Below are 15,976 nucleotides of genomic sequence, written 5' to 3'. Positions count from 1 at the left end.
ACACACAGTCACAGTCATGTGATCGATATGGCTGCATGTCTCTCAGTGGAGGTAGGAAGCATAAGTTTGACTCATAGTTTAGTGAACAGCACCCTCTAGTGGCCCAAAAGGGAATCTTGTCAAATGCTGTCTGTGGTGCTCTGTGTGAACCAGTGACTCTCTTCAGATCTCTGCAGTAGATGAGTTAAGAAGCATTCAGAGGAAGCGGCCCTGCTCTATATCCCCACATGTAGGTCTTCATGTTAGGTAAATGGTAAATGGTGCCCATTCACACATACATTCATACACCGATGGCAGAGGAAACCATGCAAGGCACCAGCCTGCTCACCGGGAGCAACTAGGGGTTCAGAGTCTTGCTCAAGGACTCTTCGACACTAACTCTGGGGGAGCCCGGGATCGAACTGGGAACCCTCCGTGTTCTACCCCTAAGCCACTGCCCTAGATAGGAGAGTGTGGACAGCAACAATTCAGGAGTCCTGAGTTGGTGTTGGCTGGACAAGAGCTGGACAGCACTCTGGCATCTCATCGCAGGGCTCACATTAGTTAAACATCACATGTGGATTACACCTTCAGTTAAAGCACTCTCTCCTCCTCACACAGTATTACCTTCCTGGGAGAAGCGGAGAAGAAATCCTTGATGTTGCGCTTGGAGCCCACACTGGACGGAGGAGGGTCTCTGTCCTAGGAGGGATGGGACCATATGAAAATGGCATGTCAGGATTATTGTGACCAATGATTGCAATTTACGATATTATCGCGATTGTCAAATTATGCCTAATACTCTTAAAATGTCCTTTTTATTAACCATTTGAACCCCCTTTGCCAACAATAGCCCATCTACAGGCTCACAACTCGTCGCGATGCGTTGTAAGCTTGTAGATCAGCTCTTTTTTGGCAAAGATTTGGTCAAGAAAAAAAAAGACTGTATCAAGTATGTTTACAGTTGTGTTAACAAATATGGTGCCAACCCCGAGTTTCCCGAGTTTATATAGGTACCCTACCTGTGCCAACCCCGAGTTTCCCGAGTTTGGGCAGTTTTTGAAGAAAAAAAAATCCAAAAATGTATTAGGCATGATCACGATTGCGAAATTGCATGTTTAACCCCCATAACAAACCCCATCTTTCAAACATGGCAGCCATGTTTGTTGACATAAACATAATGGCTGATATCTCATGAATGCCTGAACGGATTTCCAAGCAGATTTTTTTGTTTGAAAGCTGTGAACAGCATGCACACGTGGTGCATGATCTAGGCATGGGAGTGCATGATCCGTGCACTATGAATTACATGGAAGTCTTGTAATAGAATTCTTCAAACATACTATACTAATATAATAAGTTGAATTTCCAGAGGGTGGAGTGACGATGAGTACAATATTTATTAACAATATAGTCAAGAGTTCTGAGACAACACGCATGCCAAGTGTTGCCTCCCGTTTCCCCAGCAGCGTCTCTCATTTATACACAGACAGTGTGACAAGAATAGGTGAAAGGGTGTCTCCTAAACAGTGTCTAAAGATACGACTGTGAAGAGTCTTCCATGTATGGACCGGTGACGTCGTAGCAAGCGTGGAGCCACTGTCCCGATAGACAGCTGTTTGTTGAGTCAGTCTTTTTGTGCCAAGTACTATTCTTAACTTACTGGGGTAAAGTGACAGACACATTACTGCACATGTAAAACAAGTATTACATTTCATTAGAAATCTATTACAGTCTATGGAGACCATGGCATCTTGGACCTTCAAAGAGATTAAATTGATAGCAACAAAGGTGTTAATACCAATTGTAGAGGGTTTAAGTGGATCAAATGTGAATTGATCCCAGCTTATGACGGAGGACAATTTCACAATATATTCCAATCTCCACAAACCGTTATTGTGAGTTTTCTTTTAATCACGATAAACGATAACAGCGATTGTCGTCCCAGCCCTACCTTGCCGTTCCTGCCCTCCTTGCTCTTGTCCCGGGCTTTCAGGGTCTTGTGCTGCTCTGCGGAGGCCGGTGTCCCGTTGGAGCTGGAGGCGTAGCGCAGGGTGAAGGGGTGCTGCTGGTTGACCAGGTGCAGGGTCCCGCCGTGGGACAGCCTACCAGACTGACCCCTGCCCAGCGTCTCACCGCCCAGGGAACTGGGGTTGGGACCCAGCTGTAGATGAGGGGAACAAAAGCTTGGGTTAAAAAAACAGTGTTTTTTGAACCAGTGGTCCACAGCTAAATGATGTAGAGTTGGTAACCAAATGGACCCTTATAGATCTTTAACTCTTGAGTGTGTGAGAGGTAGGGCTGTCACGATTATGACATTTTACATGACGATTCATTGTCACTCAAATAATTGCGATTAACGATTGAATTGTGAATTTGTCGTTGACAATTACATTTCTGTTTGGCTTTTAGGCTTTGAAGTTGCACATGTCAATCATGACACATAACTTAAATAAACAAAGAACTTGACAACTGACATATTTGAAAATGTTATACTTGAAAAAAAAAAAACATTGATAGCGGAAATAGCCGATCTACAATCTCACAGCGTGTCGCATTGTGACACGTTGTGAGCTTGTAGATCTGCTATTTCCACTGCTTGTATTTGTAACTATATTAACATTTCTCAACATGGAAACTATTATGACGATTATGCAAAATAATTGTGATTACCTCAAATAATTTCGATTAGACGATTATGTAACAATTGACAGCCCTGGTGAGAGGGTCCATTTGGTTTCATGTTATACTCTCTAGAGTTAAATTATTGTAAAACATGTGCATCACTTAATCTACAAGAAGTCTACACAATTAGAGAATGTAGAATATGTTAATGAAGTAATAAACAGGTAGTTAAGATGTGATCATACCTGATGTTTGTAACAAGGTTAATAATATAATAATAATTAGGAGGTTAAGATATGATTATACCTGATGTTTGTAACAAGGTTAATAATATAATAATAATTAGGAGGTTAAGATGTGATCCTACCTGTGTAACCAGTGCGTCCTGGTCTCTGTAACAAGCCACCAGCTTCACTAGAAAACAATGAGCAATGCTGTTATTGATCACACACAGTATCAACACACACGTTGGTATGTTTTCTGTCCCTACAACCACACATAAACTTGGGGAAGCAGCCTTTGTATTTTACAGAAAACTAGAAACTAAGTCTCAGTATTGCCTGCTTACCTTCATGAGCACCAACTTTACCTGAGGGATTTGAACCATCTACTAGTTCTGTTTGATTTACTAATCAGCCAAAACTCCCACCCTAAGGGCCGAAGCATACTACACTTTTAGATGCCAGGTTTTCCACTACAAGGACCTGGGTAGAGTGGTGTGAAAGTGGTACTAAACGTGGTACTAAAAAGTATCCAATCTAGAGTAGGTCTGAGCTAGGCCAAACACTTAATAATGACTGATCACTCACTGACTTTTCATTTAGACAACCAGGATATAGTTGTAATAGATTCTATTGTGTTATAACCACTATTATAATATATTATAGTGTATTAGAGTTATTATAGTAATACATTAATACTTTATAGTGTATTATAATCACAGTTATAATCCATTATAGTGTATCATAATTTAGGATAGTTGTAATACAAATGTTTATAGTATTATAATCACAGTTAAATGGGTCAATTTGTTTCTTTCCGATAGGGGTACTTTTGTGTAATGGAAAAAGTAGATATTTTTATGTGGTGCGGTGTGGTGTGGTGTGGTGTGGTGTGGTGTAGTGTGGTGTGATGTGGTGCTAAAGCTGCAGTCAAAAAGGGGCTTTTGATGGCAGTTTAAGACATCCTTAAATCCTCAACGTAGCAGTAAAAGGGTTAATAAAGTATTCAATCGGTCAAAATCTAAATAATTGTTTTAATCCATAAAACCTTTGTGAGGAGGACCAGGACAATTGTCCTCACATTGACCATCTCTGAAATTCTAATAGATAGGACCCTCCAAAGACCAGAGTTAAGGCCCTTTCCCACTGCACCCGATAACGATAAAATATATATTTCTCCATTAAGTGGATGAGAGTGGATGGTAGTGTCCACACCACAACGATAACACCGACATAATTTACGTGAACGCCGACATATATTTATCCTTATCGTGCGCAGTGGGAAAGGGCCTTTAGTGCGGAAGTGCCTTGCATGGTTTCCTCCGCCATCGGTGTATGAATGCAGACATCCCAAGTCTCCCGGATGTTGCGGGAGTCTCCCGGAAATCAGCGTCTCCTCCCGGCCACCCGCGAGTGGCACTAAACCTCCCGGAAATCCCGGCCGCTCCCGCAAATGTTGCCATATCCGGCGGGATCCGGTCGAAAAAGGCGGATCTGCGACCCGCGATGTGTTCTAATCCGGTTCTAATTCGTCGTCGAACTGTCAATCTGGCAAATGCATGATTGTAATTCGCTGTGGGAGATGTGGGCGTCTAAAAGTGACCAATCACTGGTCTGAGATGGAGACTGGGTTCTCCTCTCGAGAGTCGAGACTCTCAACCGCGAGAATATAATCAGCTTGTAACAGTAAACAGACAGGTTTTTGACAGGTCTTGCTTAATATGAATAAAATAACAGTACATTACAGCTGTTGGTTCTTTTTCCCCGGTGCACACACGCACGCGTGCACAGGTGACCTCCCGGAAATGGTGATCGCCAACTTGGGATGTCTGTGAATGTGTGTGTGAATGGTTGAATGTAATGCACAATGTATGTAAAGCGCCTTGGATAAAGGCACTATATAAATGCTTCAGGAAGAGAAAAGAGGAGCACTCTAAATGGAAGGCCTGTTGGGCCAAAACGTCCTACTGCTGGGGGGAAACCTTCAATCAAACAAGAAGAATTTATTCTTAAAGTGAGTGCTGGTGTTATTGTCCTAAGCTATATGAATGCACCATTTACCATTTACAGTGAAACAACACCCTCACAGTCACACTCACTCACACTCACACACACACACACACACACACACACCCACTTAATTTTCACCACTAAATAAACATGTTTTCCAACCAGGTCTTATGTTGGCCTCAGTACCTTGGTGTCTGGAACACTTCTTGTCGGCGACACCGGTCTCGGGTCCTCTGCCCAAAATGACCGCACGACCGTCCGCTAACGAGATGCTGACCCCGCCCCCTCCCACCAGTGTGCACGACATCTGAGGAGAGAGCAACTGTAAATTTTATGTGCTTTAAGTGATAGGTTTTTGTTCAAATCTTATGCTAAATAGCTCTATATTGTGATAGTAATCATTGCTATAGAGTGTTTGTTCAGTAACAGTGTTAAATAGCTCTATATTGTGACAGTAATCATTGAGTGTTTGTTCAGTAACAGTGTTAAATAGCTCTATAAGTGATAGTAATCATTGCTATAGAGTGTTTGTTCAGTAACAGTGTTAAATTAGGGTGACCATATTTTCAGCCACTCAAACCGGGACGCGAAACACTGTTGCCTAAAACCGGGACCCTAAAAGCAATGCGCACATTTCCGCGCACGCGTTTGCCCATTCTCTAACGTTCGTGCACGCGCACACACGCACCGCAGGGTTGCAAACAGGCAGTGAGTGATTGACAAACAGCCTCAGCGTTGAATTCAGACACGCAATGAATTTGTTCATGTTTTCTGATTGGTTAGGTGAGCATGTTTTCATGAAAAGAACATGATAAATGTCTATGCAAACACTGAAAACAGCTACTATTATTTTAATTCTGGCGAAAACCGGGACAATTTTGCAGTGAATGTTGAAAACCGGGACATATTAGTGTTTTAGAGATATTTGTCGGGACACTGGGACACGCAGCTTGAAAACGGGACTGTCCCGGGTAAAACGGGACGTCTGGTCACCCTATGTTAAATAGCTCTACATTGTAATAGTAATCATTGCTATAGATAGCTGCATTCCCAAGATACAACGCAACCTTTCATGGTTGGATGTGACTTATGAGGGCTAGAAGTGTTACTGTAAATAGCAATAAAGAAACTGCTGGCTTATTGTGTCTAAAAATACATATTTAGCCACTTGTACGCATGCCACCATGCGTACGCATGCCCCACATTTTAGCACGGTAAACACGAAAAAACAATAGAACGAAGCAAATGAAAACATTTTAACACTCACTTTTTCTTTTCTCTAATTACAATCTAAAATATTAACCCTTGTTGTAAAAAAACAAAGTTGTCCTTTAATAAACTTGACCTTTCACTCTGTACTTAGTCTGCTCTGTGCTCTTTTTCCCCTCTAAACCAAAGCTCTTTGCCAAAAATAACAGATCTACAAGCTCACAACGCCTCGTGCTGCGAGGCGTTGTGTGAGCTTGTAGATCTGCTATTTTTGGCTAAAGTTCTCAGAATAAGGACACTAGGGTTCAAGTGGTTAATATAAAAAAGGAGAAAAAAGTTTCTGTCACTCAAAGATTTGGAGGACCCCATGTAGTAACTCTGAGGACCCCCTAGGGGTCCCGGACCCCCTGTTGAAGACCCGTGCTTTACACCAATGGTCCTATGTATTAATGACCCACACAAATAAATGAGTTTACTGTACCTTCAACACTGTGGAGGAGTACTGCAGCAGTGGGAGTCTGTTGTGAGTGTGTGAGAGAGCTAACTTTGTAAACAGACACACACAACCAAACATAAAGAGCTGTAGTTTGTGGTTAACGTGCAGGAGGCTTGCTTTTCACTCCGATAAACAAGCTGTGTTCGTTGTTACAACTATTTAAGTAGACTAATGTATTATTATAGGATATTGAAACTGCTTCTGTTTCTGTTGACACGACACAAAGCTGCTGCCAGGCGGACCTGTGTTGATGTGGCACATTCTGGGTCCGTCGGTAAAATGCAACCGTGCGGAGAACGTGCTCTCCTCTCCAAGTGGTTCCGCGTGTTGCTTTCCATTTTTGGTGGCGAGTTTTTTTTATAATTGCGACCGAATTGATTGATTGATTGGAAAGTTTATTAAAAGTTTGCAATAGAAAAAAGTACAGTTTCATGAAAGTACAAATCACTGGTACAAGGTCAACTAAAAGGAGATCCTAGAAAGCCGAGGCGTATTTCCACAGGAACCACACTTTAAGTATCTCATATAACATGAAAGACAGACGGATAGAACATAGTACTTTATCTAGGATAATATCAATTTCAAAAGCAGAAAAAGCATATAACATCAAATACAAAGGCAGAAAAAAAGGGTTGGGGGAGCATGGGGGCTTAGTCTATTTACAAGTCACCGAAGGTCGCATATAGCACTGATGTTGTTGCCTACTGTTATTGTGTGTAATTTACTTTAGCATTTAAAATGTAATTTTCTTTGATAGGCTACTCATGCTCCTGCACCACATCTCAGAGGCAAATATAAAGCTAGAAAGATGCAATTGGAAATTGCAAGTGTGGTTGCCGTGACACGGGTCACACTTGAAAATGAAGCTTATTGTCTTACCATTTGAATTGTCCCCATCCAAGTCAATGGGGAAATGTAGGCCTATTCACTAATACATTAATGGCGTATATGGAGATCTCTGTGTCAGTCCTTGTCCCTCTAATGCCCATATGGAGATCCCTGATGTCATCGATATTAAGCCTATATCTCGAAATACCCATATATGGACATACTGTGTCACTCTCATGTGGTCTATGATGTCAGACATCGATGATGTCAGTCATCTCCATATTTGAAAGTCAATGGAGAAAATGTAAACACGAATACATTTAGGCTATATTAAACAGGTCTATATCCACTTCTCCACTTCTACTAACTATACTAACACCTCAGGGTTAGGGTTAGGTTAGGGAGTGAAGACTTCAATATATTGTCCTAGGCCAAGTCAAGGCCTAAGATGCTAAAAGTGCTTTCGCCATCTTGTTTTTAAAAAGAAAGAATGTTGCAATTTTAAATTGGGCTGGTTCCCCTAGTTCATAAAATCCTACAGGTCATCTTGTAGTTTATGTCCTGTGGGTTTTATGTGTGAGACTGTGCATGGCACGATGGTCAAATTTCGTGAGCCAGAAGTGTTCTTATTTCTGACCGCATACCAATGGCTTTCAGATTTATACATTGTTCATAACTAACAACCCTATTCTCCCCCAATAATAGATTACAGTTATTGTCCACGACATTGCAAGCGGCGCGAAGGCCAGCGGACCTTGCGCCCGAGCGCCGCAGGCGCGAGTGCCCGCGAAGAGCGGGCCAGGGCCGCGCGGCCGGCGGAGCGCCGCGCGAGTTACGAAGCCTTGGTGAATGTAATCGTTCTATTTATGCCCAGGCCGTAAGGCCTGGGCAAGCGCACGATAAACGCCATGATAATTTACTTACTTACAATAAGCAGACTAGAAAAGAAAATTTCTAAGAAATTTTAAGTGTGCCTGCAGCTCGCTAAGTCTGTGCAACCTTGTGTAGCGGTTGGTGTTAGTGTTTCGTTTTGAGAGGGTCGTTCCCCCTGAAAAACACGTTTTGGCATGAAACGGTTACGTTTTGGCATGAAACGGTTACGTTTTGCGCGTTTGTGGTGCCCCCTATGGGTCGAAGTGGAAATGCTTTTGGGTATATGTTCAGTATAGCGCCCCCCACTTGTGGTTAAAATTTGGTGTTGACTGGATGTTTCGTTTGTGATTTATGTTTACTTCTTACAAAACAGGCTCCTCCCGCTAACTTTGGAACCCTGTTACGGAAGAACGGTATGGACTATCAAAATATAGTTTAAATATGTTTATCGCATGAGTCCATAGATCGTGTGTATCGATTTTTTGTGACATTTGGAGAAAATATGTAGGAAAAGGAGCAAAAAGTGTGTTTTGAAGAAAATTCAAAATGGCGGAAAATCTATCCTGACGCAAATGGGCGTGGCCTATATGGGGAGATGCGTGATGACCCAAGGAATCCAGGGACCCACGGTTCAAGAGTTATAGGCCAAAACGTAAAGTGGACTGTTATAGCGCCACCATGTGGCCAACTGACGAAATTATTTTTTATTTAATCCTTGATATCATTATAAATCTCCTCTCCAAGTTTTGATACTGTAGCCCCTATGGTTTGCGAGAAAAAAATATTGAATGTGAGTTTTTGCGATTCCCATTATAAGTCAATGGGTAAAATTAATTCACTAATAAATTAATATCAATTAAACGATACAACTTTTCTCTTAGAAAAGTAATAGCACACCATTCCCGGCCGAGCCGCACGTTTTGATGTATATATTGCGGCGGTGGCATAAATCGTGCGGCAGTTATTACGGCTCCAAATTTGCAAGAACGTTACTTACTTACTTACTGACTTAAGTATGGCGGATTACAATAAGTGTTTTGCCATTGCATGGCAGGCACACTTAATAAAACATCACAATAATAAACCAGATAATGTGTCAGTACATCAACAGCAATTCAACAGTAGCAATAGCTATTCAACAACAGCTATTCACTTTACATTTCAATAGATCTCCTTGGAGACTAAGCATAGTGGTCCTGACTTATCACACCTTGGGTGAGAAAGACCTCTGATGGCCCATCAGGACACTTGTCCTATTGTTCCCTCCAGGTGTGAGATGTGTTGATGATTCTGCTGAGTTTCTATCTGCCTACTGCTCTAGGGACATTAGTCTCCCCTTCATGTTCAGTCCCGCTGGAAACATTGTGTCTAATTTGTCTATCCACCGTCTCTCACGGAATCTCCTTTGACCAGTTACTCATATAGTCTCATGTTGCCATTCTGTAAAATGAGATTAGAGATGGGGCTTCAAGGTTATTTTAATAAGGACATTACAAAATGTGCAAACAAGTAAAACAATAGACAACAAAACCAAATAGACCCCTTTTAACTAAAATAATACATTTTATTTCACCACTGCAAGTCATAATCAGTGGTAACATGATCAATCCTCCCCTCCCTCTGAGATCAGAGTCAGACCAACAGCTTTTTTAATAATGGGTACATTTTACCCCAATGGATGTATTTGAGTCTGGTTTACCTCCTTTCAGGCTTTACATTTAAAAGTTTACTCCAAGCAAGACCTTATGAGCCCATGAGTAGTGCACTGAATGTCATCTGAGAAAAGGAACCCACTGTGATTTTGCCATGAAGGGTTTAACATCTGCATTACTTAGTTTATAAGAAGAACACAATTATAGAATGTAGAAGAATGTTATATTTGATAATTGTTTGCCAGTTATCTCTCCTATGGTACCATATCAATACGATATGGAATTGTGGACGAAATGTATGCAAATATAGCCAACAAAATATTCTATGTTTTGGGTCTGAGTGGCAGCACATCCCTCAGCAAATGGGGATGGAAGATCTTCTCCTTCTGCAGAGGACAAATCTAGAGCCGACAGGTTGGTAGATGTGTCGATGTGGTAGGAGCCACCTTAAAAAAAAAAGATGTATACAATTATATTACAGATATTCAATATATCTTTATGGTTTTTAAAAAATGACAAATTAGAGCTAGCCGTCCAAAAAAGCGTCCAAAAGAGAGATTCAAGGATGGTGTAAACAGGTGGTAGAAATATTTCTAAAAAGCCAGGGTCAACAACAATCTTGCAATATTATTATATCACAGCCCTGCTGTTCTTGTGCAGCATAACTTGTATTGTACATAAAGGTTATCCTAATTATAATATAATATTGTCATATCTTACTTGTGGAAGGTGATCCCACAGGTTCTCAGGCATCTTCTTCACAATCAAACTTCACAGACAGTAGGCCTATTTCTTAAACAAAAAGCCGGGAATTCCCTGTATTAATGCATCTAAATGTAATATATTTTTAACAAACAAACCGCTTGGAAATCATGAAATTCTGCCTCTCCCACCATTGATTGTAACATTGCTGTGTCAACTTTGTAATAGCCTCTTTCTTGAATCTTAGCATGCAGCTAAAAAATACAACAATATCCAAAGAAGAAATGTCATTGCGACCGTCAGGTCCCAGTTTAGTTGCGACCGTCAGGTCGCAGTTTAGTATCAAAACCTCCACCGGCCGTCCGTCCGTCGGTCACACGTCACACCTTTCCCTGCTCATATCTCCGCATCAGTATGACATCACACTGCTTGGTGTGTGCCGTCAGGGTCATTTGTGTACGTTGTGATGTCATACTGATGTCAGCAGTGTGATGTCATACTGATGTCAGCAGCTATGTCTCTATATATGGAGTTATATGTTGTTCGTGTCCAAATATGGGGCTTGTGAGGTCAGACTTAGTGAGATTCGTCGGTTATCTCCATATATGGAGGGAGAACCAGCTTATGAGCCGATGAGTTGTGTCAGAGTCGAGATCCTGCTTGCATCTAATCTGTCGGTAGATAATGCCGGTCTTATATAAGGGTCATTTGTGTACGGTGTGATGTCATACTGATGTCAGCAGTGTGATGTCATACTGATGTCAGCAGCTATGTCTCTATATATGGAGTTATATGTTGTTCGTGTCCAAATATGGGGCTTGTGAGGTCAGACTTAGTGAGATTCGTCGGTTATCTCCATATATGGAGGGATGTGTTGGTTATCTCCATATCTGGAGATTCAACCTTCAACGATTTTGACATCTTGTTACTAATCTGTCGGTAGATAATGCCGGTCTTATATAAGGGTCATTTGTGTACGGTGTGATGTCATACTGATGTCAGCAGTGTGACAGGAGATAAGCGATCAACGGTCGCTTATCTCCCGATTAGGGAGTCTTACTGGTTGCGGCCGTCAGGTCGCAGTTTAGTTGCGACCGTCAGGGAGCAGTTTACTATGAAAACCTCCACCGGCCGTCCGTCCGTCGGTCACACGTCACACGTCACACCTTTGCCCTGCTCATATCTCCGCATCAGTATGATATCACACCACATGTGTACACAAACCTTTGTGTACGTTGCTGTGGCAACAGTCTGTTGCTAAGGTGGTTGCTAACGTACACTAACAGACCAGCGTCTGTTAGTGTACGTTAGCAACCACCTTAGCAACCATGGTTTTACCCTAGCAACCAACTGTTTACCCTAGCAACCAACTGTTTACCATAGCAACCATGTTTTTTTACCCTAGCAACCAACTGTTTACCATAGCAACCAGATACGCAGAGCAGGGATCTCCATATATGGGCATAAACAGGTGACATCACACTGATGTCAGATACTCAGAGCAGGGATTTCTCCATAATATATGGGCATAAAAGGGATTCTGTTAGGGATCTCCATATATGGGCATAAAAGGGATTCTGTTAGGGATCTCCATATATGGGCATACAAGGGATTCTGTTAGGGATCTCCATATATGGGCATAAAAGGGATTCTGTTAGGGATCTCCATATATGGGCATAAAAGGGATTCTGTTAGGGATCTCCATATATGGGCATAAAAGGGATTCTGTTAGGGATCTCCATATATGGGCATACAAGGGATTCTGTTAGGGATCTCCATATATGGGCATAAAAGGGATTCTGTTAGCTGTTAGTGATCTCCATATATGGGCATAAAAGGGATGCTGTTAGGGATCTCCATATACAGTGGTTAGCAGTTAAGATTGGCAGTGTCACCAGTTGGCTGCCTCTGTGGCACCACTGTAGTGCCGCTGAGTAAATGTGGTACCACCTTTTTTAGAGGTGTTACAGCATGTAATGTGGCTGATCTGCCACAGGGAGGCACATGTGAGTCCATGAACCCTACATTACAGTGTTGGCAACATGGCAAGGGTGAACAGATTCATTGTGATTGTTGACAATGCAGAGTTCAGGTTGAATTGAAATGCAATTGTTGCTTTATACACAACTGTGTTTATTATACTTAAAAACATTTGACAAATGAAAAACTAGATGCGCCTAGAACTCAACTAGATTTGTAATAATAAGTATGCTAATGAATTCTAATTTCCTCACGACCCATGACAGGAATAATAATAATTATAATAATAATAATAGTACATAAAATATTCAGTCAATAATCATAGTCGTGTACACTGTAGGGAGCTACAATGGAAAAAACTATGGCTCGTGGACCAACCGGTGACTTTGTACACGACTTCGTACATTTCCCATAGATTCTATGGGACTTGACCACTTGCTCCTTCCCTTCGTGTACACGGTCTGTGCCGTCTATAGTTTCTTAATGGGGGGCAGCAGAGAGCCATATGTACACAGGCCCTAGGTGGTGTCCACGACCAGTAGTTTTACATGAACCCTCAGAGGGACACTGTGGGCTTATCAAGTGGTCCGTGGTGGTTCTCAAAGTGAGGTCGGGGGACCCTCAGAGGGACACTGTGGGCTTATCCATACCTTGGCTACAGGGGGGAAATAATTAAATGTACTTTTCATCGTGCCTGTTGCTAAGGTATGGCAACATGATTGGTGTCTTGCAAGACACCAGTCATGTTGCCATACCTTAGCCTTTCCTGAACTGACGCCGCTGTGAACATGTGTACACAGCCAGCATATTACTCAATGCCAAACTTTGCACACACACTCCTTGCCTGCCAATCCACAACCTCCACCCCTCCAGGGACCCCCAGGGCTTATCTCCCGATTAGGACACTTTCCAGCATAGTGACATGCAGAACAAACTGTCCATATAGTATGGTTTACATAAAAGTCAGTTGTCTTTCACACACACACACACACACACACACACACACACACACACACACACACACACACACACACATATATATATATACATATATATATATATATATATATATATATATATATATATATATATTTCATTTATTTATTTCATAAATATTTTTCATCACAATTGGGTTTGTGGGGAGCCATCCCTGCTTCAAGCTGTCACAGCACGGCACCAACACTTCAAACTAGTTAAAAAACCCAATACAGCAGATCTACAAGCACCTCACAGATCTACAAGCACCTCGCACATGCCAGGGACAGAGTAGGTTGGCCTGCATAAGCCTTGCTGTCAACACACTATACTACACCACTCAGGCCACCAAGCCAGGTGTGGTCAATTAGTGCCTTCTTCTGATCAGTGGCTTCTGCTTGATGAGTGGCACCAGTCTGTCTTTGTTCCCTGGTCAGTCAAGTTCACTGGGAGAGAATGTTTCAGATCAGTGCAAGTGTATTTGTTTTCCATTTGGACTTACTGTGTTTTGTTGGTACAGTATGCGTGCGACTAACTAATATTTCTGATAATTCCAATTTGTTTGTTGTTTAATTAGCCGGATTGTGAATGCCCTGCATTTTTCTTTCATCTTTAGAACCACACGTGTGTAACAAAACAGAGTGGTGATCATTTGGTGTGGGTGAAGAGAAGAAAAACATTTCATTAAAGGAGTAGTTCACCCCCAAAGTGACTTTTTTTCTATTGAACTCAAGTCTCCATGGCGTGAGTAATACATTGAAAAAATAAGTCATTTTGGGGGTGAACTACTCCTTGAATGTCAGTTTTGTGGTGTTTTGACTGGACACCCTGAGGATATTGCCAGATAGATAGACAGACAGACAGACAGACAGACAGACAGACAGACAGAGAATTGTAGGCCTTGCATTTATTTGACTTGGTTCCAACAGATGGCGAAAATAGCTAATCTTCAAGCTCACAATGCCTCACTGTTTGGACAAAGAGTTGAGGCGTTACATTTTGTAAAACACGGCCTTGTGAAAATAGCAGATCTACATGCTCACAACACCTCACAACGCAGGGCGGCGTGAGCATGTAGATCTGATATTTTCACAATTTCTGCCCCTAATATTTAATTTATCATTTTAAAAGTATTAAAAAGTCCTTAAATTGTCTCTTTAGAAATGTGCAGATAGCCTCTGTATACTGTTGAGTGGAAAAACAATGTTTCACATTAAGCTAAACATTTGGGACCACCCAAGATCATTTGGAGACCCCTCTAGGGGTCCCATAGTTGAACCACTGACTTATAAGGGGAGTATGGAGACCCCTCTAGGGGTCCCATAGTTGAACCACTGACTTATAAGGGGAGTATATGAGGCTGGATCCGTCTGGAACACTGCACTAGGCTCTCACCAGCTCTGTAGCTCTCCACACTTGAACAGTTGTGTCCTTAAATTCAATTATAATAATTAACACCTGTATATACGGGCAATAGTTTTACATGACTTTGTGTACACAGCCAATAGTTTTACATGAACATGTTCAGGCTTTAGTACTGTACTGTCTCGTGTAGCCCAACAGAGCCCATCACAGCACAACACGGCCCACCAGAGCCCAATACAGCCTACCAGAGCCCAATAGACTCCAGCAAACCTAAGTCCAGCCCAGTCCTGCCCAATAGGAGTATAGACCAGGGAAGGGGGGTAGTTAGATGACTGCACCAGACTCCACCAGGCTGCTCCATGCTCCAGCCAGCTCTGTAGATCCTGTGTACACGGCACTCCTAACTCGAAAGGTCAAGGAAAAGGGTCGTTTTAGGCGTCAAAACAGGCCCTTTGTCCTTAAAATGAATAAAAAAATCTAAAAAATATGTTTTGTTTCAGGCAGGACACACGTTTCATATTTGAAGCATGCCCGATCTGATGGAATGGGTTTCGTGTCTCTCCGACACTTTGAACCCTTACGATTGCGAAAAAGACACCGAAACCCGGATTTTTGTCCTTAAAATCAATAAAGAAATCTAAAAAAATCTGTTTGTTTTACGCAGGAAACACTTTTCATATTTGAAGGATGCCTGATCCGATGGAATGGGTTTCGTGTCTCTCCGACACTTTGAACCCTTTATGATTGCGAAAAAGACACGAAATTTGACCGCCACCAACACGATTACACATTCTTTCGGATAAAAGACACTTATTCTGACTTACTTTTTGACGCTGAATCCAACAAACCCGGTCTCGTATCTCTACGACACTCCTAACTCGAAAGGTCAAGGAAAAAGCCACTGTGTACACAGGCAATAGTTTTACATGACTTTGTGTACACGGCCAATAGTTTTACATGAACATGTCTAGGCTTTAGTACTGTACTGCCTCGTATAGCCCAACAGAGCCCAGCACAGAACAGCACAGCCCACCAGAGCCCAATACAGCCCCCCAGAGCCC

The 15,976-nt window shown here is 42.0% G+C and overlaps 1 protein-coding gene across 1 annotated transcript in view; it reads right to left on the bottom strand.

Annotated features, from left to right (window-relative positions):
* Positions 1-6,764, bottom strand: part of LOC308289538 (bifunctional polynucleotide phosphatase/kinase-like) — a 33,976-nt gene extending 27,212 nt beyond the window's left edge. Inside the window, exons 1-5 of the mRNA XM_080731244.1 lie at positions 6,526-6,764; positions 5,022-5,142; positions 2,972-3,018; positions 1,934-2,143; positions 607-681 (exon numbers count right to left, since the gene is read on the bottom strand). Of these exons, the coding sequence (XP_080587370.1) occupies positions 607-681; positions 1,934-2,143; positions 2,972-3,018; positions 5,022-5,142; positions 6,526-6,618 (546 nt within the window). The 5' untranslated portion in view covers positions 6,619-6,764. The remainder of the gene's footprint in view (positions 1-606; positions 682-1,933; positions 2,144-2,971; positions 3,019-5,021; positions 5,143-6,525) is intronic.
* Positions 6,765-15,976: the final 9,212 nt, after the last annotated feature.

The sequence above is a fragment of the Nannobrachium achirus genome, assembly GCF_963921795.1.
Source record: "Nannobrachium achirus genome assembly, chromosome: 8".
Lineage (NCBI taxonomy): Eukaryota > Metazoa > Chordata > Actinopteri > Myctophiformes > Myctophidae > Nannobrachium > Nannobrachium achirus.
This window is presented reverse-complemented; position numbering and strand designations above follow the sequence as displayed.